The sequence below is a fragment of the Linderina pennispora genome, assembly GCF_002104995.1.
Source record: "Linderina pennispora strain ATCC 12442 chromosome Unknown DL89scaffold_1, whole genome shotgun sequence".
NCBI lineage: Eukaryota > Fungi > Kickxellomycota > Kickxellomycetes > Kickxellales > Kickxellaceae > Linderina > Linderina pennispora.
Genome location: NW_024468249.1, coordinates 601,808 through 628,930, shown reverse-complemented (window position 1 = coordinate 628,930; position 27,123 = coordinate 601,808). Strand labels below are relative to the sequence as shown.

At 57.1% G+C, this 27,123-nt stretch overlaps 10 protein-coding genes across 10 annotated transcripts; 6 read left to right on the top strand and 4 right to left on the bottom strand.

The window, feature by feature from the left end:
• Positions 1–1,909: 1,909 nt before the first annotated feature.
• Positions 1,910–2,935, bottom strand: DL89DRAFT_4492 (uncharacterized protein). The gene has a single exon (XM_040891679.1). It carries the CDS (start codon positions 2,628–2,630, stop codon positions 2,094–2,096), a length of 537 nt encoding a protein of 178 aa, XP_040747037.1. The 5' UTR covers positions 2,631–2,935; the 3' UTR covers positions 1,910–2,093.
• Positions 2,936–2,977: 42 nt separating this feature from the next.
• Positions 2,978–4,676, bottom strand: DL89DRAFT_263838 (uncharacterized protein). Its single transcript, XM_040886002.1, has 2 exons — positions 4,308–4,676; positions 2,978–4,276 (listed from the first exon to the last, which is right to left on the bottom strand). Exons 1-2 carry the CDS (start codon positions 4,637–4,639, stop codon positions 3,352–3,354), a joined length of 1,257 nt encoding a protein of 418 aa, XP_040747036.1. The 5' UTR covers positions 4,640–4,676; the 3' UTR covers positions 2,978–3,351.
• Positions 4,677–4,919: 243 nt separating this feature from the next.
• DL89DRAFT_220326 (uncharacterized protein) lies at positions 4,920–5,531 on the top strand (the record flags this gene model as incomplete). Its single annotated transcript, XM_040884448.1, has 1 exon — positions 4,920–5,531. The coding sequence occupies one exon, from the start codon at positions 4,920–4,922 to the stop codon at positions 5,529–5,531; it is 612 nt and encodes a 203-aa protein (XP_040747035.1).
• A 244-nt stretch (positions 5,532–5,775) lies between these two features.
• DL89DRAFT_319532 (uncharacterized protein) lies at positions 5,776–6,759 on the top strand (the record flags this gene model as incomplete). Its single annotated transcript, XM_040891138.1, has 3 exons — positions 5,776–5,852; positions 5,938–6,333; positions 6,377–6,759. 3 exons carry the CDS (start codon positions 5,776–5,778, stop codon positions 6,387–6,389), a joined length of 486 nt encoding a protein of 161 aa, XP_040747034.1. The 3' UTR covers positions 6,390–6,759.
• DL89DRAFT_4486 (uncharacterized protein) lies at positions 6,742–9,220 on the bottom strand. The gene has a single exon (XM_040891678.1). The coding sequence runs from the start codon at positions 8,974–8,976 to the stop codon at positions 6,844–6,846; it is 2,133 nt and encodes a 710-aa protein (XP_040747033.1). The 5' UTR covers positions 8,977–9,220; the 3' UTR covers positions 6,742–6,843.
• A 2,867-nt stretch (positions 9,221–12,087) lies between these two features.
• Positions 12,088–12,795, top strand: DL89DRAFT_253750 (uncharacterized protein; the record flags this gene model as incomplete). The annotated part of the gene is made up of 1 exon (XM_040885209.1): positions 12,088–12,795. The coding sequence occupies one exon, from the start codon at positions 12,088–12,090 to the stop codon at positions 12,793–12,795; it is 708 nt and encodes a 235-aa protein (XP_040747032.1).
• Positions 12,796–13,316: 521 nt separating this feature from the next.
• Positions 13,317–13,634, top strand: DL89DRAFT_218431 (uncharacterized protein; the record flags this gene model as incomplete). The annotated part of the gene is made up of 1 exon (XM_040884349.1): positions 13,317–13,634. A coding segment is annotated over one exon (318 nt), but the record flags the coding sequence as incomplete, so codon positions are not given.
• Positions 13,635–14,726: 1,092 nt separating this feature from the next.
• Positions 14,727–15,998, top strand: DL89DRAFT_263835 (uncharacterized protein). Its single transcript, XM_040886001.1, has one exon. The coding sequence runs from the start codon at positions 14,925–14,927 to the stop codon at positions 15,912–15,914; it is 990 nt and encodes a 329-aa protein (XP_040747030.1). The 5' UTR covers positions 14,727–14,924; the 3' UTR covers positions 15,915–15,998.
• Positions 15,999–16,633: 635 nt separating this feature from the next.
• Positions 16,634–25,619, top strand: DL89DRAFT_4419 (uncharacterized protein). The gene is made up of 2 exons (XM_040891664.1): positions 16,634–17,145; positions 17,553–25,619. Exons 1-2 carry the CDS (start codon positions 16,748–16,750, stop codon positions 25,468–25,470), a joined length of 8,316 nt encoding a protein of 2,771 aa, XP_040747029.1. The 5' UTR covers positions 16,634–16,747; the 3' UTR covers positions 25,471–25,619.
• On the bottom strand, positions 25,435–26,757 carry DL89DRAFT_263834 (cobW-domain-containing protein). The gene has a single exon (XM_040886000.1). The coding sequence runs from the start codon at positions 26,683–26,685 to the stop codon at positions 25,585–25,587; it is 1,101 nt and encodes a 366-aa protein (XP_040747028.1). The 5' UTR covers positions 26,686–26,757; the 3' UTR covers positions 25,435–25,584.
• Between the last annotated feature and the right edge of the window lie 366 nt (positions 26,758–27,123).

Genomic DNA, 27,123 nt, shown 5'->3' with positions numbered 1-27,123 from the left:
ATCATGGTGCTCTCACGGAACCGCTCATCCGACGTCTTGGGTGTGGGGTTGTTCGAGCGGAACTGCCCAAAGCCGCCGAAGCCGCCGGTCTGGTTGTTGTCACGATGGCGCCCCGAGCCAGAGGCCGAGCGGCGCATGCCCGAACGGCGGTCCTCCGAGCGGCGGTCGTCGGTGTTGGAGATCTCAAAGTGGAATGAGGGGGGCGGGTGGCAGATGTCAACGAACCGCTCCAGGAACACGCTCGGGTAGCGCAGGATCTCACCGACAAGGACGGGGGCGTTGTCCTGGTCCTGGTACAGCTCGACAACCTCGGACTTGGACAGCGTGCGGTGGGTCGATGCTGGCGGTTCGCTGAAGGTGACCTGGCGAGTGCGGTTCTTGAGCGGGGTGGGGTTGCTGGCATCGGTCTCATCGTCCTCAATCTCGCCCTCCTCTTTGTTATCCTCGTCAGGAACAACCGCATCCTCAGTCTCAACGCCGAACGCTGACGGTCGACGGAGCAGCCTGCCTGGCGGCGGCAGCGGCAGCAGCAGCAGCTTCCTGGGCAGCCTTCTCCTGCTCCGCAGCAAAACGGGCAGCCTCCTCGGCCTCAGCCTTGGCCTTAGCCTCAGCCTCAGCCTCAGCCTTGGCGGCAGCGGCAGCAGCAGCAGCAGCCTCCTCCTCGGCCTTAGCCTTGGCGGCAGCAGCAGCGGCGGCCTCCTCTTCGGCCTTCTTCCGAGCGGCCTCAGCCTCTTCCTCAGCCTTGCGCTTAGCCTCCGCTTCTTCCTCAGCCTTGACGCTTAGCCTCCGCCCTCCTCACCTTGCCTTAGCCTCGGCCTCCTCCTCGCCTTGCGCTTGGCTTCGGCCTCCTCCTCAGCCTTGCGCTTTAGCCTCTGCTTCCTCCTCGGCCTTGCGCTTGGCTTCAGCCTCTTCCTCGGCCTTGCGCTTGGCCTCCTCCTCTGCCTTGCGCTGGGCCTCCTCCTCCTTATCTGCGCTGGGCTTGGAGATCTTCACGGCACGGGCGCTGGGAATCTTGAACTTGGGCTTGGCGTCCTCCTCAGCTGCCGACGAGTCGGCGGGCGTAGCAGAGTCACGCAGTCCGCTCGGCATCGGTGACGGCTGGAGCCGGCGACACCGTACCCTCGGGGCCAGAGCTGTTGGCAGCGCTCGAGGCAGCACGCACGCGCGTCGACAGATCGACCTCCTTCTTAGTGTTGGGGTTGACGATACGCACAGGCGTACGCTTGGCCGGCACAAACGGCGAGGCAGTCGAGCTGAGCGCGTGGTGCTGCTGGCCGCCCATCGGCGAAGCAGTCATGTTGGGCATTGGTGCAACGCCCATGGGCGCCGGGACGTGACCAGGCGCGCCAATCTGCGACGACACGGCGTGGCTCGGCTGGGGCATGCTGTAGTTTCCAACCGGGTACATGTTGGGCGGCATTGGCGGACCACCGGCGGTCTGGGGCGGGCGGTAGTACTGCTCGTAGCCGGGAGCAGGACCCTGCATCGGCATGTACGCGTACTGCTGGCCAGGTGCAGGCGGCATCCAGCCCTGCATCGGCGGCATGTTGGGCTGTGAGGTCATCATCGGGCCCTGCATCGGTGGCTGGCCAGGTCCGCTCATCGGGTAGGCCATTGGCTGCGGCATCTGCTGGCCCTGCGGGGCACTCATGTGGTGCGGCTGGTAGGGAGGGCCGCTCATCTGCGGCTTATAAGCGCCGCCTGGCCCCTGGGCAGGAGGCCGCATGTGCTGGTGGCCCTGGCTGCGGTAAGGGTTGCCAGGGTAGTGGGGCGGCTGCTGCGAGCCGGAACCCGGGGCGCCGCCTGAGGAGGGAGCGCCGCTGTTGCCCGAGGCAGGGGCCGAGCCCGACTGCGATCCGTCCCGGCGGTGGCCGTGGAAGTCAGCGTCGGAGTCGTGCGGCTTGGGCTTGGTGCCGCTGTGGCGATTGTAGCTGTCCTTGCGACCAGGAGTGAAATTCTGCGACTGGCGGCCGTGGCCCGAAGACCGCGACCCAGGACGGTTCTGCTGACGGCCGTGGTGGCTCTGGCGACCCGATGCATCGTTCGGGCCATGGGGGCCAGGCGCATGACTATGTACAGGCTTCTTGCCGTCATCATTGTTGTGGCTCTGGACTGTGCCAAAGCTCGGCTTCGAGGCACCCTTGCCCACAGCCGATGGCGGTACGCCTGCCGCCGCTCGTGGCCAGACCAGCAGCCGCGCGATTGGCGGCGGTATTGGCAGGCGAAGGCGACCGGTTGTTCTGGTTGAGCGAGCCAAACTGAATGCCAGCAGCACCCGATGATACCGATTTGCGTGAGGGAAGGCTCACAGCCGGATCATTGGTGCGCGGCCGATTGCTGCTGGAGCTGTTCACACGATCTCTCGCATTGTTGCTACCATTGCTGCTGGGAGGTCCATTGGTTCCGTTGGCTGGGGTACGCTGCTGCTGCTGCTGCTGTTTGTCTGCCTTTGCCGGTACTGCCGCTGGTGTACTGCTGCTGGTCGCCTTGGGCGGTTGTGTCGCTGCTGGTGCTGGGTTGAGGGCGTTGCCTGGCTTGTTGCTGCTTGCTAGTTGCGCGTACGTGAGTGGTTGCTGCTGAGAACCGCTGGTCTTTGAGTTTGCCGCTGCTTGACTGTATTTACGACTCATTTAGTTTTTGTCGCCGGTTTGAACTGGCTGAATAATGGGAAATAAAAGGAAAAACCTGTCGTTGGCTATGAAGCGGGTGTGCGTGTGCCCGGTAGAGATTTGCTGTGTCTAATTCGGCTAACTGCAAAAGTTCAGACCGAAGAAGGAATTTCAGGGAGCAAATCCTCAATCTCTCTTCTGTTGAATAATATGTAAACCTTAAATCCCGTGGGCTGAAATGGACCAAGGGAAGCGTGTCAGTTGACGAGCGGTAGGAAAAGAAGACAAAAAAGTTAGAAGAGAGAGAATAAAGAGGAAAAGAGCCAATTCAGAAATTCGCCTTGCACTACCCCATGCTTATACCGCTGATGGAAAATTTTTTTATTTTTTGACAAAGAGTGGCCCCTCACGCTCTCTCACCCGGCGCCATGGCCAGAAAGCAGAGATTTTGGGGGAATCAAATCAGCAAGCCCGCGCCTATCGAGACGGCCAGACTCAACAAGTGATGGCGATAACGGCATGTTCATCACGAGTGCATGTGCGCTGCGGCCATGGCCACCTGATACATCGGATACCGCCCTCCCCGCAGACGTCGCACCGGCACTGCAGCTGTGCGAAGCAGGCGATCGCTGCACCAGGCTCTTTCCTACGGCGTCAGTGGCCAGCAGTTTCCGAATGCCTCTCCAGTGCAGGGTCTCGACAATGCTCGCACTACTGCCGTCAGTGATATCAAGCCATACTACTACTTGGCCACGCGATTCAGTGCCTCAGTCGCCAGCTCCTGGGCCTTGCTGTCATCGGTAACCTTGGCCACCTCGATTGCCTGCCGGTACTGCACGCGGGCGTCATCGTGCTTGTTGGCAGCCTCATAGACGGCGCCCAGGTTGTAGGTCAGCGCAACAAAGCTGTTGAGGCAGTCGGCGTTCTGCGGGAACCTCTTCGCCAGCGCCAGGCCGTCGATAGCCCATTTCTCGGCTGCTGGCAGGTTGCTGGTCATCACAGCGGCATTGGCCAGATGGCTCATCAGCACGCTCGACCGGCACACGCCCGTCTCGGTGCCATCAGCCCCGCGACGCAGCAGATCCAGCGCGCGCTGCAGCAGAGGCACGGCAAACCCGTACTGTGCGTGTGTCGAAAAGAACGCGGCGGCATTGTAGAATAGGCTGGTGACGACCTCAACCGACAAGAACTTTGGCAGCGTATCGGGGTCAAACGATGGCGTGTTGGTCAGCGGCAGCTTCTTCTCCAGCTGCAGATGGTTGTAGTGGTTCTGGTAGGCCAGCATCACCACCTGCAGGCACCACTGGTACCACCGGCTGGCCTCCTGCACGTCGTGCGAGGCCAGGTCAGGGTCGGCTAGCAGAGCGCTGCGGCGCTTCGACCGCATCGCCCGCTCCTCGTACGTCTCCGCCAGCTTGTTGGCACATCCAAGCGCACGCAGCGTGTTTTCGCGCTTATCCTTGGGCTGCTTCTCGTCGAGCAGAACCCGTACCTGCGTGTGCGGATCCGCCATCCCATCGTCGCCCAGAATTCGACTCAGCAAGTCCTTGTAGAGCCGGACCGTGTTTTCCAAATCGCCCATTTCGTGGTACACGGCAGCGATACGCGCTACCAGGCCGGTTATGTGCGGTGCGTCGCGCGAGTGCTCAGGATCAGACTGGACCCAGCTCGTCCAGCCGCCCCAGCGCCCTTTCGTACGCGTCGACAGCCTTGGGCAGATCCTGCTTGTCGGCTGTGCGCAGATACGCCATCCCGCCTTCGCGCAGCAGCTTGCGAACGTCGCCCGGGTACTTGCTGCCCGGCCCGAAGAACGTGGAGAATGCAAAAAACCCAATCGTTGACAGACCCAGGGCTGCCGAGATAACCACGACTGGCGTGCGCCAAGAGTTGTCGCCCACTCTGAATGACGGCATCGCCATGAACGTGCGTCGGTGCTGCTGGCGGATCCGTCGGCCGGCATTGCCGAGTGCCTGCTGCTGGGCTGCTCGCGATGCTACTGCTGCTGATGCTCTGGCTGCGAAACGGAACATTGGTAAATAAGTGTAGCGAAAGCTGAGTTGGGTTCTGGGCTGACGTAGGTAGATCGCTCGCACTGGCTTTTTATCATTTCGTCGATTTTTCTCCTGACGATAAGCGCAATTCCCTGATTTCGATGAGGATCACTGTCCCCAGTCTCAGCAATGCACGCGACTCATAATGCGCGGTCGGTCAGCAGCCCATGATAGCAGTCCTGAGCATGCCAGCACACCCGGTCAAGACACCCAGCTACCCAGCCCTCCGTCTCTCCCTCCGAACCCGCCCAGCCAACGGATGTCTTCGTTTGCCCGTTTCTGGCAGAACAACGCCGCCAAGCGCCCGCTGGTCACCCTAGCATTGACCAACGGAGCGCTGGCTGGCATCGGCGACTTGATCGCCCAGTACATCACACTGCCCACCGACCCCGGCCCCAAAAAGGCTTCATTCCTCGCCAACTACGACGCAGTCCGGACACTGCGCTTCTTCACCTACGGCTGCATGTTCGCCCCTGTCGCTCACAAATGGTACTCGCTGCTTGACCGGCGGTTCGCATTCCCAGCTGCGGCAAAGTCTGTGCACCAGAACAAGGCTGCCATGCTGCTGGTCACTGGCAGGCGCGTGGCGGCTGACCAGATCATCTTTGCACCAGTCGCCATTGCTGCCTTCTTTGGTGTCATGGGCACAATGGAGGGCAAAACTATGAGTGAGCTGAGGCAGACCTTCCGCGACCGCTATCCAGAAGCGCTAGTGGGAAACTACGTGCTGTGGCCCGCGGCTCAGCTCATCAACTTTGGTCTTGTGCCGCTCATATATCGCGTGCCGTTTTCTAGCGTTGTCAGCGTGTTCTGGAACACGTATTTGAGCTGGGTCAACAGCAAGAATACCACTGCGGAGCCGCCCATTTGAGAAAACATTTATCCGACCCTGCCCCCTGTTAGGCGGTAAGGCAAAGAGAAGAGAATAAAATACCGCATTTTGTTTCTGACATAAAGGCAAAGGAATAATTATTCCATCGACCATCAATTCTCCATGAGTCAGCTCCCGAGCTAATAGACAGCCTTGCTCGGCATTTGTGACTGCTTCCGCCTCCTTTCTTCATTGTGCTTTTGCTTTACCTTTCTGTTTTGCTCGAAATCCCTCCTAATAATCCATGGCAACAAGGGCACAGCTGCTCAAGCTCGCGCTGTTCAGCGGATCGGTCTCGGCATCAGGCAACACCATTGCACAGTACCTTTCCCAAGGCCGGCCACAGAAAGACCATTCTCCACACAGCAAGCCATGGCCGCTTATTACCAATTACAGCCCAGTGCAGACCCTCCGGTTCTTTGTCCTACGGTCTGGCCTTCGCCCCTGTCTCGTACCGGTGGCACGCGCTGCTCAACAAACGGTTCCCACTTGAAGGGGCAACCACAGCCAAGGCTAAGGCCACCATGGTCATGAAGCGCATGGCCATCGACCAGACCCTGTTTGCACCGCTCGCCACTGGCTCGTTCGTTGTCTGCATGGGTCTGCTCGAGGGTCTGACGCCAACCGAGCTCGCCGAGCGAGTAAAGGTGCAGTACCCGAGGGTTTTGGTGGCTGGCTATGTGCTCTGGCCAGCTGCGCAGCTTATTAATTTCAGCGTGATCCCGCTTGCCTATCGCGTGCCGTTTGGCAGCACCGTCAGCCTGTTCTGGAACACATATTTGGGATGGAGCAACAACAAACTGTCGCGAGAAATGGCTGCTGAGCAGACAAATTGCGCGGAAGAGTGTGCCCCCGTGAACACAGGGCCTGCTGTAGTATAGAATCCCTCAAGATAACCCCCTTACACGATATGCCTCAATACACATGATACACACCAGTGGAAGGCACATTCTCCAGTACCCACCAGCGAATGCCATGGGAGTATGCACACCTCCCTTTCTTCTCACAAGAGCTGCCTGGGGCAAAAATCTCCTGATAACCAGCATACGGGAATGTGCACGGCTGGGTATCGGTCATGCCTAAAGGTCCACAAGCACTGCGGTCAGGGGACCGCGATATGCGCCTTGCATCAATCTCGCCTCTGTAGAACGGCTCGTTCAACGCTCTTTCTCAGTGCTATTAATGCAGCATCGGCACACCCACCTGCCAAACGTGTTTGAGGTCGCATAGACCATTTCTTGCACGGTAGAAGGTAGCAAATATGCCAAAATAGGATTTTAAAAAAAGGCAGCGCCCTAGCGGCAAGCTCATGTCACATTAGGTTTACATTCGCATACGGGAACACCTCGTGCTCAAGCATCAGCTTGCCGTCATGGTCAAAGTGGAACGGCGTGTAGCACTTTTCGCAAAAGTAGCACGGGCTCATGCCACTGTGGAAGTCGCTCTTGGTTACATACTGCGCCGGGTATGCCGAGCACATCCGGCACTTGTGCCGCATATGCCGCGTGCGGAACACCTGCTTCGGATAGCTTTCAACATGCTGGTCGTCGTTCGGGCCCAGCAGCCGCAAGTCTGTGAACATCAGCACATGCTCGCAGTCGCCCTGGTGCATGAATATGTACGGATACTTGAGCCTGATCGACAGGTCCTGGAACCGCGCGCCATCCATCAGCCGTGACTGCAGTCCCTGCAGCTTCGGGTTGTTTTCCTGCCGCTCTGGGTCGTTCGCCCACTCCATGATCACGCGGCTGTAGTCGGTGGCCAGCGGCGACCGCATGTCGTTGTAGAACGTGTTTTCGATGAAAAAGTAGCTTGAGCTGACCTTTTTGTCTTTGGTGTTGACGTTTGTCTCATCGCGTTGCGACACCAGGAAGTCAGAGATGCAGTAGAACGCGTCGCGCAGAACTGTCAGAGTCTGCGAGCCAAGAACCAGGTATTCCTCCATCTTTGCCGTCGGCGTGCGTGGGTTGAACAGGCACACACTCAGAATCACCTCGTCGTCGGCTACCTGCGTCGCCTCGGGTCCCGGATCGGGCAGCGCGCGGTTGGTCAAAAAGTTGACCTCCAGACGGTACTTGTTGGGCACCATCCGGCGGTTGACCTTGCGCAGCGATGCGAGTGTTGACTCATCCAGTAGGTTTTTGACGGTACTAAACTTGGCCTCCAGATCAGACACACCGGTAGGCTCCTCGGTGCCGTCGCGGTTCTCGTCGCCATCTTGACCAGGCTGATCTGCCCTCTGTATCTGGAATTGCCGGCGCTTGGTCGCGAGCTGCTTGCTGTCAGTTACGTCATGGCTGCGCTCAAACTCTGTCTTGGCCAGCGCCTCCTTCAGCATCTCCTTGGTAATCCCACTGGGAAGCTCTGTGTCAGATGTCATCACCTCGACATCCTGACGACCCCTTCTGGACCGGCGGGTTCGGACTGGTGACGCCGCGCCATCACTGTTATCCTTTGCCTTGGTCTTAGCCTTGGTCTTAGCCTTTCCCTTGCCATTACGCGCTGGCGTTTTCTCTTCATCGTCTTTCACGCTCAATTGTGCCTTTTGGAGAGCGCTTTGGCGTCTGGTTAGCGGCCGGCGAGGTACTTCAGCCGGCGTTTCGCTACGCTCCTTGCTAGACGACGCATCAGATGAACCATCACTCTCGTTCTCCTCTTTGCTGTCACTGTCCTCCTCTGCCTCTGCCTCTGCCTCTGCCTCGGCTTCCTCCTCAGCGTCAGTGCCCTTTTGGTCATTTGCTTCGTCGCCAGCGTCACTGTTAGTTTCGGAAGCTGCCTTTTGGATCTCGGCAACAACCGATTCGTCTGCCTTTTCCTCATCTTTGTTCGCATCTACGGCTTCGGTGCTCTCGGCGCCTTCCTCGACCAAATCACCAGAGTCAGAACAGCCTTCAGTAGCTTCTGAGGGTGCTGATGCGGCTGTATATTCGGCTGTCTCCTTGACACCAACTGATGGCACCTCAGCGGACCTTACACTTTCAGGCTCTGTCTCCATATGCTCTGTCTCAGTAGCCGTTTGAGCGGCCAATATTGAACCAGCAGCCTCTGCGGCTGCGGCTTCAACAGCCGGCTCGACAGTCAGAATACTAGCATCCGCGGCTGCTAGCTGTGCCTGTGCATCGTCGTCAGCTACTGCTATGTCAGCCTCCATGGTATCTATTGTTGCCCCAGCTTCAGTTGAGATGGCTTCGTCGATGGCTAGTATCACGCTGCTATCGGCCATCGTTGCATCGGCGTCTGCTACCACTGTACCATCAGCTAGATCCTGTGATACATCCTGAGCAGGCTCCTCGACATCCAGGCCAAGCTCCCTGCGTCGTGCGGCCGCCTCCTCAGCTTGTCTCCTCTCTAGGCGCTTGCGCTCGAGCTCAGCAGCCATTTCACGCTTCTTCTTTAGCAAGTCGCGCTCGGTAGCCTCATTGAACTCGCGGTGCTGCCGCAGCATGTGGAAAAGCGTCGGGTTGACAAATGCTGCGTTGGAAAAGCTTAGTTCTTCGGCAATTTGGCACCGCGCCTCCACCCTCTTACGCTCCTCTTCGGTCCACTCGCTCTGCGCGTTGAATACGTTGTGGTCGATCTGGCTGCGGCGCAGACCAGGCGAACTTGTCCCGGAAATTGCGCACAGAAATTAAATCGGACGGTGGCATGGTGTGGGTAGTAGTGAATGAATAAAATAAATAAAATAAAAAGCAAAGTGCGAAAACGCTAGAACAAAACGCGAAAGTGAGTTTTTGGTGTTGGGTGTCGCTTCAGCCTCAGCCTTGACTGAGCCGAGCCGACTGGCGAGCCGCAGCTCGGATGCATTCGTTTGCCCCAGCTGCCTATATGCCATTTGCGTACATCACACACGCCTGTTTATGCACCGAACTTTAAGGCAAGTATATCACTCCGCCCATCTCCTGGCGATGCATCAACTCGCAAGCTGGGCACACAGATCACAAATACCATTCGTCTGTTTAGTATTGCCAGCCCAATCGGCTGAATGGACAGATTAGACAGCGCGCCTAGAACTTGATGATCGTAGCTCGGCCATCGCAGCAACCGATTTCTCTGCCACTGTTTCCTGTCCGCTAAAGGCTGGTCGCCATATTGTGATGCGCAGATGGCATCTGGACAGGATTCACACAATGTGTCGCCTTAAAGTCATTTATAGCAGGTGCTACCTGGCGCACCTGACTTGATCAATGAAAAAAGGAAGCTTTCCTCGTTCCTCTTTCTCCATATCAAAACGCCTCTAGCGCAGGCATTAAGGCATACTCTCTTTCAATTCATTTCTCCGACTTGGCGCATTTCTCTACAGACGCATCCCACATAGCAAGAAAGCTATTACTACGTCGGAGTGTCTGTCTTTATTTTTGCACGTACATATACTATTTTCCCTTCTACTACGACCCCGCTCTTTTTCTTGTCCGATAGTTTGTTGCGACCCTTCTGGGCCCAAGCCCCGCCTCAGTCTCCCCCACAAGGTTGCTCGATCAAAGATCTCTATTTTTCGCTGTTCGCGCTTGAAATATCCCTACAGGTAAGCGCTGCCATTAATAGACCGATGTCATCCCCCTCCTCATATGTACGGCGCTAGCATGAACAGCCCTGTTTGGGAAATACACCATGGGAAAGGTGAAATCCAAGACACTGCGAAATCCTGCAGCCCAGTAACTCGCGCTATTTTCCAACGATGCCTTGTCTATTTTGCGCTAGAGTCCTTTTCTGAAATGCTCGGTTTTTGGTCTCCGTGGTGGTGCATGTTTTTCTAATATCACTGGCTGAAGTCTGTCAGATCCTTTGCTCTGCCTCTTTCTCCTGTCCTTCCCTTTCGCGCTTTGCACTCATATTTTGACTGCGCAGCTCTCGCCATTTAAATTCTATTGTGCATTTACCAGCCACTTACCAACGACACCTTGAAGGCACAGGGCTTGGCTGCATATACGATAGGATACTCTTATCCTCACCGCATTTTACTTTTTCTCCCTCTTTCCACAATTCCTCCATCCACCACACCTACGCACCACCCTACCCTATTCTCCTTTTCCGATCCAAAAGTACGTGAATGAGCATGTCATGGTTGTCAATTGCAGATGCGTCCTGCTTACTCTGAGTGCTGCTGCACCAAGTGCCTTTGGCACCAAATGCTACTTTATCAGGGCGATTCTGAGGCATCACCGCAGCCATTTGCTTCCAATACCGATTACTCATACGTCCCTGGTTATATGTCAGACGCATATTTTTTGCAATACTATTCCAAAACCGTCGTCTTTTTGTGATATCCTCCCCAGGTTCGTCTTGTGGCGACCTTCCATATACCTGTGCCACCTTGCGCCATTCCCCTCCCCCGACTATATGCTCCCCGATACCCGACAGCATGCTGGCTTTTGCTCCCGCTCGCTTTCCTATCCCCAACTGGACAAGTATCTGGTTTTGTCTGGAGAATTTGCACATTAACGAGCCGTAGTCGTTTACCCAATGGGCATTATGCTTCTACCCCGTCCTCCACTTACCTGCCCCGCATCCATGATCGTTGATGTCTGTCTGTGCTGCACTTGGCCCGATTTAGACAGCAGTCCTTACACCCTCAGCGGTGTGTTTTGGATATTCTGAATAACTGGTTCTCTCTGTTTATTTATACAGCTATTGCCACCTCCCTCCAGCCGTGGTGGCTGATAGTAGCTCGCTCCATTCTTCCCTCACCTGTACTTCACTAGGTTCACATTTGCTAGTATTCTAACATACGAATATTTATCACCTGCCATTGTAGAGGAAAGAGGGAAAGAGCATACACACGCCCGTCACGCATACCAACCGCTATTCACACACCTACCGTTGTAAGTATCGGGTTTGCTCATTTTGTCTGCATCCCATTAAACCATGATGAACTCACCGCTCAAATGAATCATGTAGCTCAGCATTATCACCTCACCCACTCACTCCCCAAAGATACTGCACACCTTCCAACGGTAAGTTTTAAGAGTGGCAGCCTGCATTCATTTCCGTATCCATAGCATCTATGAGATCTAGACGAACATGTGTCTCCTTTATTTTGGTGCTACCAATGGTGGAATATTGATATGCAAATGGTTGGATTCTTGCAATGGGGGATGGGTAAGTAGGAGGAGTTTACACAAAGGCGCTGTCTTAGAATTTCCACTCTTATAGCAACCACCGTGTTTCATACCGTACTTTCACATTTTCTCCATCTCTCAACTGCTGAAGCATCCGCGAAACACCCCCACATTTTCCTTTAACTTTGCAGTCAATGACAAAGTATCTCTATGCTTTCGCAACGGACTGCGGTTAGGCGGAATGCCTTTATGTATACGCGGTGCTGTCACTGTCTCTGAACTTCCAATACTCGCTAATTGACCTTACCAGCTTTCCTTTTAGACATCCCCCTTTTCATCTTTGGAATAGCACGTTTAGACTTGGTACCTTATACGTACTCTTCACGCTCGCACTACGTTGCCAGTGCATACCAAATTTTGTGTCCCCTTTGTACACCTCGGCTACACGTACGTCCTCCACCGCATCACTCCCTTTCGCTTCTTCTTGAAGTGAAGCTGCAATGATGTTATCACCGCATGCTTCTAACAACATACAGTCCACTCAAGATCAGCAGCAGCAGACCAAACATCAGCAGTCGTTATTGCAGCGATCCCAGACCTATCTGTCGCCATCGGATTATCTCACCGTGAAATCTCAGCTGCCAAAGGACCTGGGCAACCCTGCCCGGTTCCCTTTCGGTCCTGCAGATCCGCCATTCGGCCTTGGCAGCGCGCTTGCTATGCAGCCAGACCTGGGAGCAGACCCAAAGTCCTCTTCACATGGGATCAGCGGGACCACGAGTAGTGCGCTGAATACTGCTGATATGCAGTTTTCAGGGTATTTGCTCAACGGACAGCCCGAGCTCGCTCGCGCATACTACTCGGGTCAGAATGGTGGTTACCCGTATGCCGACCGCCGCAGGTTTCATGACAGCACAGCGTGGGGCTGGCCGTCTAATGGACAGCATTGGACTTGCCGAGGGCCAAGACTTCTCGAGCCCTATGATGGGTGCCCCGGGTTTAGCAGCCTCGCCATCTCACGGGTGCCAAGTGGGCTCTGGGCCGCTTCTCTCGCCATCTCAGCCCACAGCCACCAATATGGCAGCGTCAGCGACATCATCAGCGGTGCAAACACCATCGTTAGCCAGCTTACCCTCGGTTGGAAATATCCCGATCCTCGGCTACAGTTCGTATGCGTCGCTGCTCAACAAGGCGAATCTCAAATTTGAAAACAACCTCGACTCGATGATGATTGAATGGTAACGTATCCCCAGGTCACACCTGTCTCTTGTCTGGAATATTTCCTCTACTCCGCAAACTGCAGCTAGACCGGTGCATCCTCCATCCTCTTTTGCTCGCTCTTTTCCGCTCCGCACTCCACCTTATAGCGGGGATGTCTCCTCCACAAATGCACTATTTTCGATGTTCATGTCTTGGTGGCCTGTTAAGACACGTAGTAGGCATAGGTTTACTGCTTCCAGTGGCCTGCTATTGTGAGATTCTGCTTGCACAGAGAGGTCTGGGGGAGGCGGCTACCGACATGCGGGGTAAATGCCCAACCACCTCCACCAGTGCTTATTCATCAAATACTGAACAAGCCTGCATCTAATATCATGGATCTACGACATTAGGTCTCTCGAAGAGCGTGAGTGCAGACGCCGGCTTGTCCAGTTCTGGCGCCGGCATGAGAACAACAACATCTTCTGCACTTTCAAGTCAGTGGCAGCCGCCGATCGTGTTCCCAACAGTATCGTTCGTATCATGCATATACTGGGAGGAGAAGCACGACTTCTTCATCACCAGCGTCGACTGCATATACCTGCTCGAGTCCCTGATCGCAGTGCGCTTTACCGTCGAGGAGAAGAACCGCATCCGACGCAATCTCGAGGGGTTCCGGCCACTCACCGTGAGCAAGTGTAAGGTCGAGTCTGCCGAATTCTTCAAGCTGATCATGTCGTTCCCAAACCCAAAGCCGCGCAATATCGAAAAGGACGTCAAGGTGTTTCCGTGGCGTATTCTGCCACTGGCCCTGAAAAAGATTATCGGCAAGTATACGGCCAGCCACAGCAGTACTGCCAGCGTCACTCTGGATCCGTATCCGACGTCCCGTGTGTCCAGCTACTCACAGATTCGCCGGCATCTCGTCGGCACCTAGTGCAGGAGCTGCGTTTGGATCGGTTGGTGCCACGGGCGGAATGGCTGTCTTCCCGCCGTGCTCCCCAACCAGTGGCGGCTTAGGCAGTGGATCTGCATCGGCAGCGATCGTTGCTGCAGCAAATGCAGGCAGCAAGGCCACAGCAGTCTGCGGGACGCCGACCCTTCGCAGCAGCGGTAGCGGCAGCACCAGCACTGGTGTCAACAGTGGAGGCCGTCACCAGAGTTCTGGATTGCCAACACCGTCCATGTCGTCGAGCTCGTCGACGCTGAACGCCTTTGTTGAGGCACGTCGCCGCCAGTCGTTCTCGAGACTTGACAGCTTGGGCTTGCGCCAATGGCTCGAGCGGAGCATCTGGCTCGTCACTTCTGTCACCTTCTACTAGCTTTGGCATGGGGATGGGCATCGATCTTGGAATGGCAATAGGGGCTTCTGGTGGACAGGATGTCTCTTGCAGCAGCACGCCTTTTCCAAATATGGCTGCGTCATCCACAATCTCAGACATGAGCTCGCTGTTGATGTTTGGTGACATTCAGCAGAACCTTGCCCGTCCGCAGCTGCTGCAGCCAGTGCCGGTGCCGGTTCCGGATCTGGCGCTTGTACTGCCCCCTCGCTGACGGCATCCTCTGCGTACCTGAATGGTGTTGAAATGAGCCACAGTGGGCAGCCGTTCAGCTACATGATACCGACCAGCTGCAGCACCCAGCTTGACCTAGCTGGCATGGCGTCCGTCAATCCCGCTGCATTCCTAGACACGTCAATATCTGCCTCATCCGCGTCTGCAGCCGCTCAGTGCTCGACGGACTCTTCTGCTGAGTCAATTTCGTCAACATCAACACTGATCGACCAAATGTCGGGTGGCTATGTGACTTCGAGCTCTGATCGCCAAAGCTCTAGTAGCTCCAGCAGTTCAGGATCCACTAGCAAGAGCAGCTCGAGGTCACCTCTCGGCAACCGTCAAAAGCAGCATGTGGTGCGCACCTCACACACCAAGCATGCATCGACTGCAGGCACCGTACTCGACAGACCGTGGCTCCCGGCGCAGCGCAGGCAGCGGCATAAGTGGCGATGACAGCAGCTCAGAAAAGACTGAATGTATTAGCGCGTACTTGCCAACCGAGACTGCTTTTGGAGAGCATAGCGACGAGTCTGGTGTGCGCGAGCAATCGCCATCGATCCCGCTAATAGCATCAACAGCGGCAAATGAAGCAGGTGGCACATGGCTCTAACGGCAACGATAGCTCTTCAGCGCCCGATCCACTTGTCATGCACTACGGTGAGTCAGCACCTGTGTTCTCCAATGCTGATGCGCCCAATCTCAGCACATACATGGCGATGGATGGCGACCAGGAGATGAAGGAGAAAGACTACATGCCGCTGTGCAACCTGCTGACCAATGCATTCCACAACTCGACAAAAGGCGGTGATGTTGTGCTGAGTAGTGCGTACAGCCAGGATAATGCAGAGCCCGACGACTCTACCGCCACAGGCCACCATTCTAGCAGCACCATAGCAGCAGCTGGTAGTACCGCTAGTGAGGGCGAGCTGGGGTTGGCTGGCGACCCGTCGATATTCAAGCTTGCAATGAACGGCGGATTTGCGCCCGGCGATGTCGCATTCCTCAACAACCTCATCGGCATTCCTGGCGACCAAACTCACCACGATATCTTTGGCAGTGCATCTGAATCGCTGAGCAAAGGGACCAGCAGCAATCCCTCCTCGGATACTGCAGCCGACAATGACAGTGGGAGCCGAGACGACCATGCCAGCGATGGTGCGGAGTCTGGCTCTGGCTTTGCATTCGTATCGGTGCCTTCGTCATCGCCCTCGCAAGACATGGACCTGCTTCGACTAATGCAGGCCAGTGTGGATGCGCGGGACCTAGGCGACAAGCAGGGGCTGCTAAATGCGGCTGCTGCAGTGTCTGCAGCGCTCACCTCCGAGCCCAACGGCGTCGGAACTCCTGCGCTATCTGAAGAACACCTGGCACATTCATCACAGATCCTGGCCCAGATACTATCTCCTCCGGAGTACCTGGCGTCAGCCAAGTCGACACTCAAGAGCAATCCACCGGCGGCCGGATTGTCAGCACCACATCACAGTCTGGCATCGCCGCTTGTATTCAGCACTAGTGCCCTGTTCGGCGACGCAAAGTCCTCTTACCTCCTGGACAGCACCCATGGCGGCTACTAGCCACTCGGCACTTCCGGCCAGCAAGCCAGCGCGGCAGCAGCAGCAAGCAGAAAGCAGCAGTAATCTTTCATCCGTCTGTCTCTTCCCCCCCCCCCTTTTCCAAAACCCTCATTTTCACAATAGACTCGCACTTTTCGTTCTTGCGCTCGAGATTGCCGTCCTTCCCATGGGCAGCCAGCTGGCGCCTAATGGGCAGCCTGCATCACCGCCCAGCACATCCATTGCGCGGAGAAGTGCTGGATATGTGTATGCTGGCATGGGAGGGGATTTGCGTTCGCATTGTGCCGACAAAGGATACTGCCGCGTACGTGTTGCACTCAGGGGCGAGCTTGAAAATTTTTCTTCAGCAACACGCCGCCGCCAAGTGTGAGCCGCTCGCCCATACCGGCAACTGGCCAGCGACAAGTGGGTGTGTTTGCAAGCCCCTTCAGCCGTCACGGGGAAAGGGCGTGCTTTTATTCTACGCCCGGCCAGCTCCTCTTGCCTTCAATTTTAACGCCATCTACTTGCACACCTCCTTCCTGCTGTATTTCCAGGAGCCGACAGCGACGTCAAGCAGACCCAGCCCGCGCTTGAATCCGAAGTCCCAAACAGCAATAGCATAGGCTCGGAGTGTATGTAATTCGCCCCTCAGCTGAGCCAGCAAAACCACCCTCTCTGGGCTTACACTATTCGACGTCAGACACGTTGCAGGCCGTGAGCTCTAGCCAACTCTCCCCTCTCTTTTTCCCGGATAGCTTGGAAACTCAATTGCAGCCGTTTCTCTCTCTCTTTGTTCAACTGCCTTTTTTTATTTCGCAGCTATTTTTCAAGCTTATTAGCAGGCGAACAGCATGAACAGCGGAACCCCTGCTGAGCCAATGTCGGCCTCAATTCCAACCGGGGCAGTGGCAACAGCAGCAGACCCTGCGGCGAGCCACACGCCTAGCGAGAGCTTTATCGACGAGCCATACTCTGTCGAGCTCTACGACTATCTGCGCAACACGCCCAAGCGGTACAACTACATGCTCACCCCAGCAGCCCGCAAGGACATCCTGCACAAGGTGTCCTGGTATCTTCTATCCAAGGACGATCGTCTGGCGGACCTGGTCCCGCTGGACGAGCGAACAGGCGGCGCGCCGCGGGAGGAGCTGCAGGATGAATTTGAGACACCTATTGAATATACTGAGGTCAGGCGCGGACAGCCGTGTGGGCATGTGTTTAAGCGCGGCGAAGGCGTCTATAGATGCAAGTAAGTATTGTTCTCCCCCACTGACCTGAAAGCCCCGACTATTGTTGCAAAGACTGTTTAAGCGCGTAGAGCAAAGGGGCTGCGTATGCGTTTCCCCCCAGCTACGTACCTGCCTGCCTGCCTGCCTGCCTGCTGGCTAGCTTGCTGCTTTTCCAGCAACTTCCCCTCCCTCCATCCCATTTGCACTGCTTCCGAAAACGCACAATATGGCGTGCACGTCTATCCTTCATACTCTTCCTACCCCAACCATTGTTGACTGTCGCAGTCGCAAATGCAGGCGAGGTGGTAGGAGGAGATGAAGCGCATTAGACATGCAGCAAGGCAAGCGCTTCCCCAGGCTCTTATCCGCTGCTATCTACCCGCTGTCGTACTGATCACGTACAAACAAATGCATTTTCGCTGGCTAGGAACTGTGCCATGGACGATACCTGTGTTTTATGCACACGGTGCTTCCAGGCCACTGACCACACGGGTCACGACACCTCATTCAGCGTAAACTCGGGTACAGGCGGCTGTTGCGATTGCGGCGATCCCGAGGCGTGGAAGATTCCGCTGCGCTGCCGCCACCACAGCAGTTTCGAAGAGCTCGACGAAATCGGCTTTGACCCTATCATCTCTTCGGCCGGAGCGCCCTTTGTTCCTGGCTACAACAACCACAACGAGTGCCCAGTAAGCGTCAGACGCGCTATCGAGCTGACCATTGCAGTGGTACTGGAGTTCATTCTGGAGACGTTCTCCACATCGCCAGTACACTTGCGCACTAGCTTTGACGAGCGATCCATCATTGAGGATGCGCAGAGTGCGAGCGAGGCACTGGGAGATCCCGAGGTGCAGACAAAGTTCGCCATCGTCTTGTGGAACGACGAGGTCCACTCATTCCAGGACGTCATCGACCAGTGCACACAGGCGCTAGACTGCTCGCCTGTGGAGGCTCGCAAGATCGCCGAGACAGTCGATGTCAGCGGCCGCGACGTCCTGCGGGTCAGCACATCGATCACAGATCTCATCGAAATTGCGACGTCCATGGTCAATGTGTCGCTCTGCATATCTATTCGTGCTGCCCGCGACGTGTTCCGTGAGCAGCTGTCGGCGTCGCTTCTCATATGGCTTCGCGACCTGGCGTGCTGCAAGTTCCGCCCGCTTGCGCGCGTCTTCCAGGGCAAGGTCAACAACGAGATCCGCTCAGAAATTAGCCACCAGCTGTGCTTGCGTTGGGAGGCGCCATTCCGCAACAGCTATTTGGCAGACATCCTCTTCAAGCAGTACAGCTACGACATCCGTCCGATGGACTCCGACACAGAGGACGTGTATGCCGATGGCGAGCTCGATGACGAAGAGTACCTTGATGAAGACGACGAAGAGAGCGTCGACGACGAAGGCGCCATTACACAGGACGAGAGCAACGCAGTACAATCACCCGCAGGCGCAGCAGCAGCTCCAGGAAACGCAGCCTCCCAGCATGCACATGCTGCTACATCTGCTGCGGCTGCTGCTCAAGAGATAGGCATGGTGGTTGATCTGTCGGATGCACAGGATGCCCAGATGCGGGGCAGAAGGCGGCTCAGGTCAGACAGCACCGACTCGCTGAGGCAGCAAGGCGAGGAGCGCGGCAGCCCACGCAACTATCCGCAGCCCGGTGCTGTACACGGGCGCAATGATAGCGACGCTGGGGCCCCTCCTCCCAGCCTCTGGCTCAATGAGACGGCTGGTGGCACTGGCGTTCCATCCTTGCACGCAGCTGTTGGCGCAGCTGTGGATGCCGTTGACGCAGCACGATTGTCGCTTGCCCGCTTTATGCAGCCTAACTACATGCCCGGACACCCACAGCACTCGATGGCTCCTGGTGCGTTCCCAAGCACAACGTACCTGTCCGAGGACCCGAATGCAGACCCGACGCACTTGCTCATGGCCACGCAGATTGAGAACGCACCACAGCAGGACCCAGATCGGGCATATGATCACGCGACGTCCCACGCCATCAGGCGAGTGCTGCGTGGGTGTGGGCAGCAGCGTCTGGACTGGTTCCTCATTTTCGATCTACAGCTGTGGAAGGAGGTGCGGAGCGGCCTGCGTGAGCTGTACATGGCCACGCTGATGCTTGACGGCCGGTACAAGATGAAGATTGCGCTGACCTTCTCGCGCAACTACCCACGCCTGTCCCGGGCGTTCCTGACGCAGGACCGTGCACCTGAACACTCGGTGCTACTGTTCTCGGTACAGCTGTTTACTGCCCCGACGCTCTCGGCAGAGCTGGTTGACCACCACCGGTTCCTCTACATAATACTGAGCGTGCTCAAGAGGTTCTTTGTCGAGCCGACACCCGAGTTTTTGCGCCACCAGGGTGTTGTTCTGTGCGATACAGAGTCGTTCCGTAATCGCCGGTACTTCCATGTGTTCCACGACATGCGCTATCTGGCCGGCACACCACAGGTGCGCAACTGGGTGTCGTCCCAGCACCAGTTTCTGGCCACATATGTAGGCTTCATTGGCCTCTTCCAGGGCATGAACCCGAATCGCCGTGCAGTCCTTCAGCACGTCGAGTTTGAGGCCGATACATGGGTCAACGCGTTCAACGTCACCCTGCAGGTTGCCAAGAGCTGTCGCCAGTTTGCCGAGTGCTATGGCATCTCGGCGCGGGATCTGTTTTTTGCCATGCGCGGCACACTGCGTGCGCTACGCCATTCAGTAGCGCTGATGGCCGAAGAGAACTGTGCTGTAATCATCCGCACTGCGCAGATGCAGGGTCTCTTGGGCCCCGAAGCTGGGCATACTGTCAACACAGGCGGCAACCTGGGCGATGCTATGCCGCTCGTTGCTGAGGCCCACATTCGGTCGACCATGTGGGGCAGCCAGTACTACATCGTCAAGTACGATGTGGCCTCTTGCCCAGTCAGCTTCCACCACCCGCTGCACTGGTTTATGGCTGAGCTGTGCCAGCACGTAAAGCTGCTGTCAGAGGACATTGCGCGCGAGTACGGGTTTGACAGCATTCGCCACATGATCTTCACCGCGTTCAATGTCTCATACGACAGCGCACTCGAGGGCCCGACGGACGCAGCCATGGATGGCTCTGATGCGGGTTCATCGGGCAGCAGTGGCGCTGCTAGCCGCGCAGCACGCTCCCATAGACGAATCATGACTCAGACCGACATTGAGCGGGCCCAGCACGAGCTCCTGCGTATCCTTGACTACCCGATTCGTGTTTGTGTCGTGATGGCGCAGATCCGCGCCGGTCTCTGGGTGCGCAACGGCTATGTGATCCGGTCGCAGTCGCACCACTATCGCGAGGTGTCTCTTCGCGAAAACACGTACGACCAGGACATTGTCATGATCCAGTTCTTCCTCAGCATCTGGCCGGATACCGATCACATCCTGATGGCCTTGCTTGACCGCTTCGGGCTCTATGACTGGTTCAGCGGCCAGCCACATGTGTCGGAGGTGTACGAGCAGTCGCATCTCCAATACATGGTGGAGGAGTTCCTGAATGTGCTCATTGTGCTGGTGTCGGAACGCCATGTCGCCACTGGCAAGAATGCGCTGGATCTGGCACGCCGTGAGATTGTGCACGGATGCCTGAGCCCGATCGCATACTCGGAGCTGTCAAAGAAGATCCCCGAGCGCTTGGCTGAGCACACCGAGTTTGACAATCTGCTACAGGAGATGGCCGAGTACCGCTCTCCCGTCAGCATCATGGACTTTGGAATGTACGAGCTCAAGGACGAGTATCTGGACGAGGTCGATCCCTACTTTATCCACTACTCGCGCAACCAGCGTGAAGAGGTCGAAGAGCTCCTGCACGAACGACTGAAGAAGCGGTTGCGTCGCAGCGGCGGCGACCCTGATGCCGTGCCTGCCTATATCCCGCCCAAGCTTGACCCGATTCGGTTTGGTCCGTTCCAGCGGCTTGGAATGGTGCTGCATACGCCCCTGGCATGCCAGGTGCTCTTCAACGCCCTGTACCACGCGACAAACACGCCAAACCACTACATGTCCGAGACCATGGTTGACGAGGCGCTGCAACTTGTAGTGCTCGCACTCGAGGACGGTCGCCGCGGAGCCGTGGCTCGTGAGATCGGCGGCCCAGATGTCAATCCAGACGGTGAAGAGGGCAACACCCCGAACCGCGGTGGCCTGTGGAAGTACGCCCTCGAGCAGGGCTATCCAATGTCCAAGGGCGGCAAGCCAATGAACTTCCTGGCTCTGGTGCTGTCGCTGGGCCTGCGGTCTGAGCTGAAGCAGTGGAAGCCCAAGCTGGACTACATCCTCAAGCTCTTCCGCGAGGGTGGGCCGCGCGTCATCAGCTGCATCGACGAGTACTACGCAAGCCTCGAGTCAACCCCCCTGGGTAGCCATGTGCTGAGGACGGCGCAGGACGAGGCCAGCGCTGCCGAGCGCAAAAAGCAGGAGGCCAAAGCGCGCCAGGCGGCGATCCTGGCCGACTTTGCCAACCGCCAGCAGAATTTCATGGCCCAGTTTGGCGACGAGTTTGACGACCTGACTGATGAGGAGGATATCGACAAGGCAGATGACGTAGTCGAGACCTCCGCTGACAAGGGCAAGGGGTCCGATATGAGCCGGGTGCACAACTCGCTGTGGACTACGCCCGGCGGAACCTGCATTGTGTGTCAGGAGGAATGCGATGGCACAAAGCCGTATGGCATTCTGTCGCTGGTTCAGGCGTCGCGTGTAGCGCGCACTGCACCGCTTTCTGACGTTGTCAGCGTCACTGATATCCTGGGCATGCCTGGTGGTCTCGACTGCGAAATCAACGATGCGCCAGCCATTGCACCACAGACCCCCGAGAGCTCCATGTCAGCGAGCAAGATCAGTGCGCAAATGCGGCTGGCCGACCAAGCTGGACTCAATGGGCAGGTCGCAGCTGGAGCATATGGCGCGCCGTCCGGCCTTAAGGGGTTCCCTGTGCTGTACCACGAGCGCGGGATGGTTGCCAATACCTGTGGCCACCTGATGCACCTGCGGTGCTTTACCCAGTACTACCAGGGAATCGAGGCTAAGCGCCAGAATCAGCCTACACGCAACCACCCAGAGAACCCGCACCGCAAGGAGTACCTGTGCCCGCTCTGCAAGAGCCTTGGAAATATCCTTTTGCCCGTCTTGCCCCACGTCGGCGACTACGACCCTCTGACAATCACGGACCAGAATCCGGAGCGGTTCGCAGTACCGGCCAGCCAGCGCACCGACCAGGCCACCGCCGAGTTTGAGCACTGGCTGCAAGGCGACTGGCGCGAGCTTGGCGAGACGATTGTCGCTGTCACCAATGGGCGGACTTCGTCCAAGGTCGCCCCTGTACTGAGTGGTGGTCCGGGCTCGCAGGCCGAAAGCAGCTCTGGATCCGACCGTGAAGGAACCTCGCAGGCCAGGACGCCGTCGTCGTCTACTCCTGCCATTGGCGCGGCGGCAGCGGCAGCACCAGGAGGCTCAACACCCGAGGCACCTGCGGGATTCCGCGCCATGGGTCAGACAGCTGAGGATACCCTGGCCAGCGGCCTGATTGCGTCGCTTCGGAACGCAGGCGGCTTCAGCTTCAACCTGCCTGAGGGCCTGACCGAGTCCCTGCCGCGCAACCTGGATCTCCTGCGTGCCGCCCAGCATCTGCCAGGTGGCTTCGCTGCTGTTCAGACTCTTCTCCAGCGGTTCCTGCAACCCAGCACGAATGCCGCCTTCTCGCTTGTCCCGGGCTCTGAGCGCATGGTTTTACCCCTGTCGCAGTATGTGCGGTGGATGTTCGGCATGCACTTTGCCGACACACATCATCACCAGCGCAGGCAGGCGCATAGCGGCACTGGCTCGCACAGCGGATACTCGACTCCTGAGGCCTCTGGCTATGACCAAGCGTTTGCTGCTGGAGGACGGCACATGTTTGCACAAAATACCGAGGCGCAGAGCCGTGCTGCTGCTGAAAAGGAAAGCCGTATGCGTGGGCAGCTTGAGGAGTACCAGTTCATGTATACGCGCCTGTATGAGGTTGTGCAGCAAGTCCAGCGTGACAACCACGTCGGGCTGCCGTCGGTTTCCTTGTTTGAACACATCGGCAAGGGCAAGGGCAAGGGCAAGAGCAAGGGCAAGAGCAAGAGTGCTTTGGGTGTCCATGGCCAATATCGTGAAGGCTCGGACAGCCTCCCCTTCGACGAGGACGAGGAGTTTGAGGATGCATACGAGGATGAGGATGGCGATGAGATCGATAGCGACAGTGCTTCCTTCAATCCTGCTGCACCTGTGGGCGCATCTGCTGGCACCAGTAGTCCTATCCACAACGCTGCCCATGGCCGCCAAGGATACCTGACTGACTCGCCCTTGGCTGGGTTGCCGCAGCTGATGCAGGTCCTGAGCGACAATCTGCGCTCAATTGGCTCCGCTGGTAATGCGTTGCCCAGTATCCTTGGTGGAGGCGGTGCCGGCGGATCTGCTGCCCCAGCTCATGGCGACCCCTCTGCCCCCCGTATCTTCCCGTTCGATCGGGCAGCCACGGCTCTGTTCTCACACTCGCTGGCCATCCTTGAGCTGGCACAGCGCGGCGTGCGTAACCCGCCGGTCTTTGATCACGAGGATTCGCGAAGCCAGCCGTCTGGCACGCTGGTCGATGGAGTTCCTGAAGCCCACGCGGTATTCATGCACTCGCTGGCCAAGATCGCAGAGATGCATTACCGCACTGCTTTTGGACCAGTATCCGACCTGGCCACAGGCACTGCCAACACTGATCCTCCAGCTCTGACCCCAGCACAAAAACTGAGGTGGCTGATGTCTCAGCCGTCGCCGTTGCCGTCGCCGTCGCCCTCACCTGCTCACACCCCTGGGGCAGCAACGGCCCAGAGAGAGGCAATGCAGCAGACGCGCATGTCAATGCTTAAGGACCTTAGCTACATCCTGGGCCCTCTCACCGGTATCCCTGTTGTGCGGCCGCGCGAGTCTCTGCACGACCAGTCGGTATGGCTGACCGGAACCGATGGCCTGCCGCCGCGCCCGCTGCTGATGCAAGACTCGGCATCGATCTTCACCGAGCTGAGCATGTCGCTCGTTGTGCCCTTGGGCGTCGATATCTGGCAGCTTGTACGCCTGTTCATGACCGTGGAGCTTGTCCGTGTCTGTGTTGCTGTCGGAGACAGTGTCATTGGCGAGTACAGCGGTGCGCCCAAGGCACTTCGCGCTGCTCAGCACTTCCCCGTTGATATTGGCGCCAGCATCGCCAATGCTTCGAGCTCTATTCCTGGAGCTGCCGGATCGACGCGCTCACAAGCTGCAGCCGCTGCCGCCGCCGCAGCAGCCGCCGCCGTGGTGTCGGAAAACTCACACCAGCCGTGGATTGACGCCCCTGAGGCCCGCGACTCCAAGCTGCTGTCGTCGATTTCGGGTGGTACCGACGCAAAGGTGGTTGAGGCATCGGCCCCGGGCATCAACTCGCTCATTCTGTGGGTCATTCGCCAGATCCGTGGGTCAGATATGGATGAAGAGGTCTTGACGCGCTTTAGGTACAGTGCACACCGGACCACGGTGACTAAGCTCGTTGTGTCGCTGATGCTGCCGTTCTTGCGCCGTCTTGCGCTGACACTGTACCTCCAATACGGCATTGATCTGGCCCGTGAGGCGCCATGGATGCGCGAAGAACGTGCACGCGCAGCCACAAACAACGATCCCCAGATCATGGCTCAATCGGAGCCCGAATGTGTGCGTCTGCTCAAGATCTTGAACTTGCCCGAGCTGCACAAGGTGTTTGTCCCCGAGGCACAGCCTGGCATGACAGCCATTGTCAGCAACTGGCTCAAGGATCTGCGCACGTTCCGCAGTCGCCACGGCTCGGCAGTGTCGCTGGGCGCCGGATACACAATGGCAGTGCCCGTAAGCATGCCCACGCCATACACCCTGGTTGAAATGCCTGATCGGTTCGAGGTGCTGTTCGAGCGCTCGGCCAAGGCGTTCTGTCCCCGCTGCAATAGCGTCCCAAGCGACCCCGCGCTGTGTCTGCTGTGCGGCAGCTTTGTCTGTTCACAGAGCTTCTGCTGCGAAGTCCAGGGCATCGGCGAATGCAACATGCACATGAAGTCATGCGGTGGAACCGTCGGCGTCTACCTGCTTGTCAAGAAGTGCGGCCTGCTGCTCTTGCACCATGACAACGGCTGCTTCATGTCGGCGCCGTACCTCGACCAACACGGCGAGGTGGACCTGGGGCTGAAGCGTGGCCGTCCGCTATTCATCAACCAGAACCGCTACGACGAGATGCGCAAGCTTGTTCTGACCCAGAAGATTCCGGTGTTTGTTGCTCGCAAGATTGACCAGGCGTTTGATATTGGAGGCTGGGTCTCGCTCTGACCTTGACAAAACAAAAAAATTATTCTCTACGCTCTTCTCTCCTTCGATGGCAACCCCATCTGTATTGAAAACATTCATTGATCGCTGCCTCAGTATGTCTATGCAATGTGTAGTCTAGTGCCGGTGTGCCCAATGTGTCGACATTTGGTCGTCAGATGCAGTGAACCCCTGCTTGATCCTGTCTGTGTACATCCGCAGGCCATTACCCATCACGGTGATCCGCGCCAGCGTCTTCTCCATACCCTCAGCCTCTTGGGTCAGTGCTGTAAACGTGTAGCGGCCGAACGCGTGGTTCAGAATGTACATGATTCCCTGCGACGCATCCACGTCTTCGCCCTCGCCGGATGACTTGGCCCCCATGTTGCCTTCGTCCTCCACGCGAGCCGAGAGGCGTACAAGACCCTTAACACGATACACATCCTCAGCGGGTAGCGACTTGAGGAACTGCGTGAACTGGGTTGGCTCAAGCAACTGGGTACCCTCGGTAAATTCGCGGCGGATCTCGATCAGATCAACCTCGTTGTCGTGGTGCGACGTGTCGGCATCGGCGGGCTTCTCAGACAGGCGGAACAGGTTGGTATCAAGCCCAAACACCACATTCGGATCTACGCCCGCGTCCTTGTCTGCCTTGATCTTTGGCGTATCTGTGTTAAGCTCATTGATATGGTCGATGACAATATCGAGCTTGCGTTCATTGACGAGCTCCCACTTGTTCAGCAGTACCAAGTCTGTATACTGCGCCTGCATCTTGGCTGTGTACGAGTTGTCTTCGTACCCGCAAAAGTTGGCGCAGTCGATGACGGTGAGAATGGCGTCCAGGTGGAACCCCTCGCTCTCCATCTCGCGGATTTGCCAGGCAATGGGTGCCGGGAACGCCGAGCCCGATGTCTCAACAATGATACGGTCTGGACTGTACTTTGCCTTCATTTCCTCGAGTGCCAGCTTCATCTGGCCAACCAGCACACAGCAGAGGCAGCCGTTTGTCATCTCCGTCACCTGAATATGGCTCTCGCGCACCAGGGCACTGTCTGTCTCGGCATCGCCAAACTCGTTCTTTAGAAGGACGACCTTGTAGTCTGGGTCGGTGCGCTTCAAGAGGTTCAGAATGATAGATGTTTTGCCAGCACCAAGGAACCCGGTGAACACCGTGATCGGTATGACTGACGAGCCGATGACTGTATGCGACTTTGGAACGTGGGCAATAGCGCTGGTCATGGTCTGCGTGTCTAATTCCTCGTGTAAGCGAATTTCAAGAATAAAAACGAGTGGTGAAAAGGAAGAAGCGATGGAGAACCACTGCTGAAGTTCGGGATGGGGGTGGCACTTTTTAACCCGAGTTTTGGCACGATCATAATTGTTGGGGCTACGATTTTTGCTGCCAGTTTCTTTGATCTGGCATCATCCACAGCACGTTCCGCTCTCCCCAAGCAATATTGCTGCGCACCAGCGGCCGGCTCCTGCAGGGATCGGGTGATGTGTGCTTGTGCACAGGAACTGTTCGAGTCAGGTTTAGAAGTGCGGGAATGAGGTGGCACTGGAGCAACCTGGTGTGACACGACAAGAGTGGTAAGCGAGGGATGGCAATGCACTGCTAGTAGAATGAAACAGAAATGACTAATTGAAAGTATGAGTGATGCTCTAAAGGAGCCACAT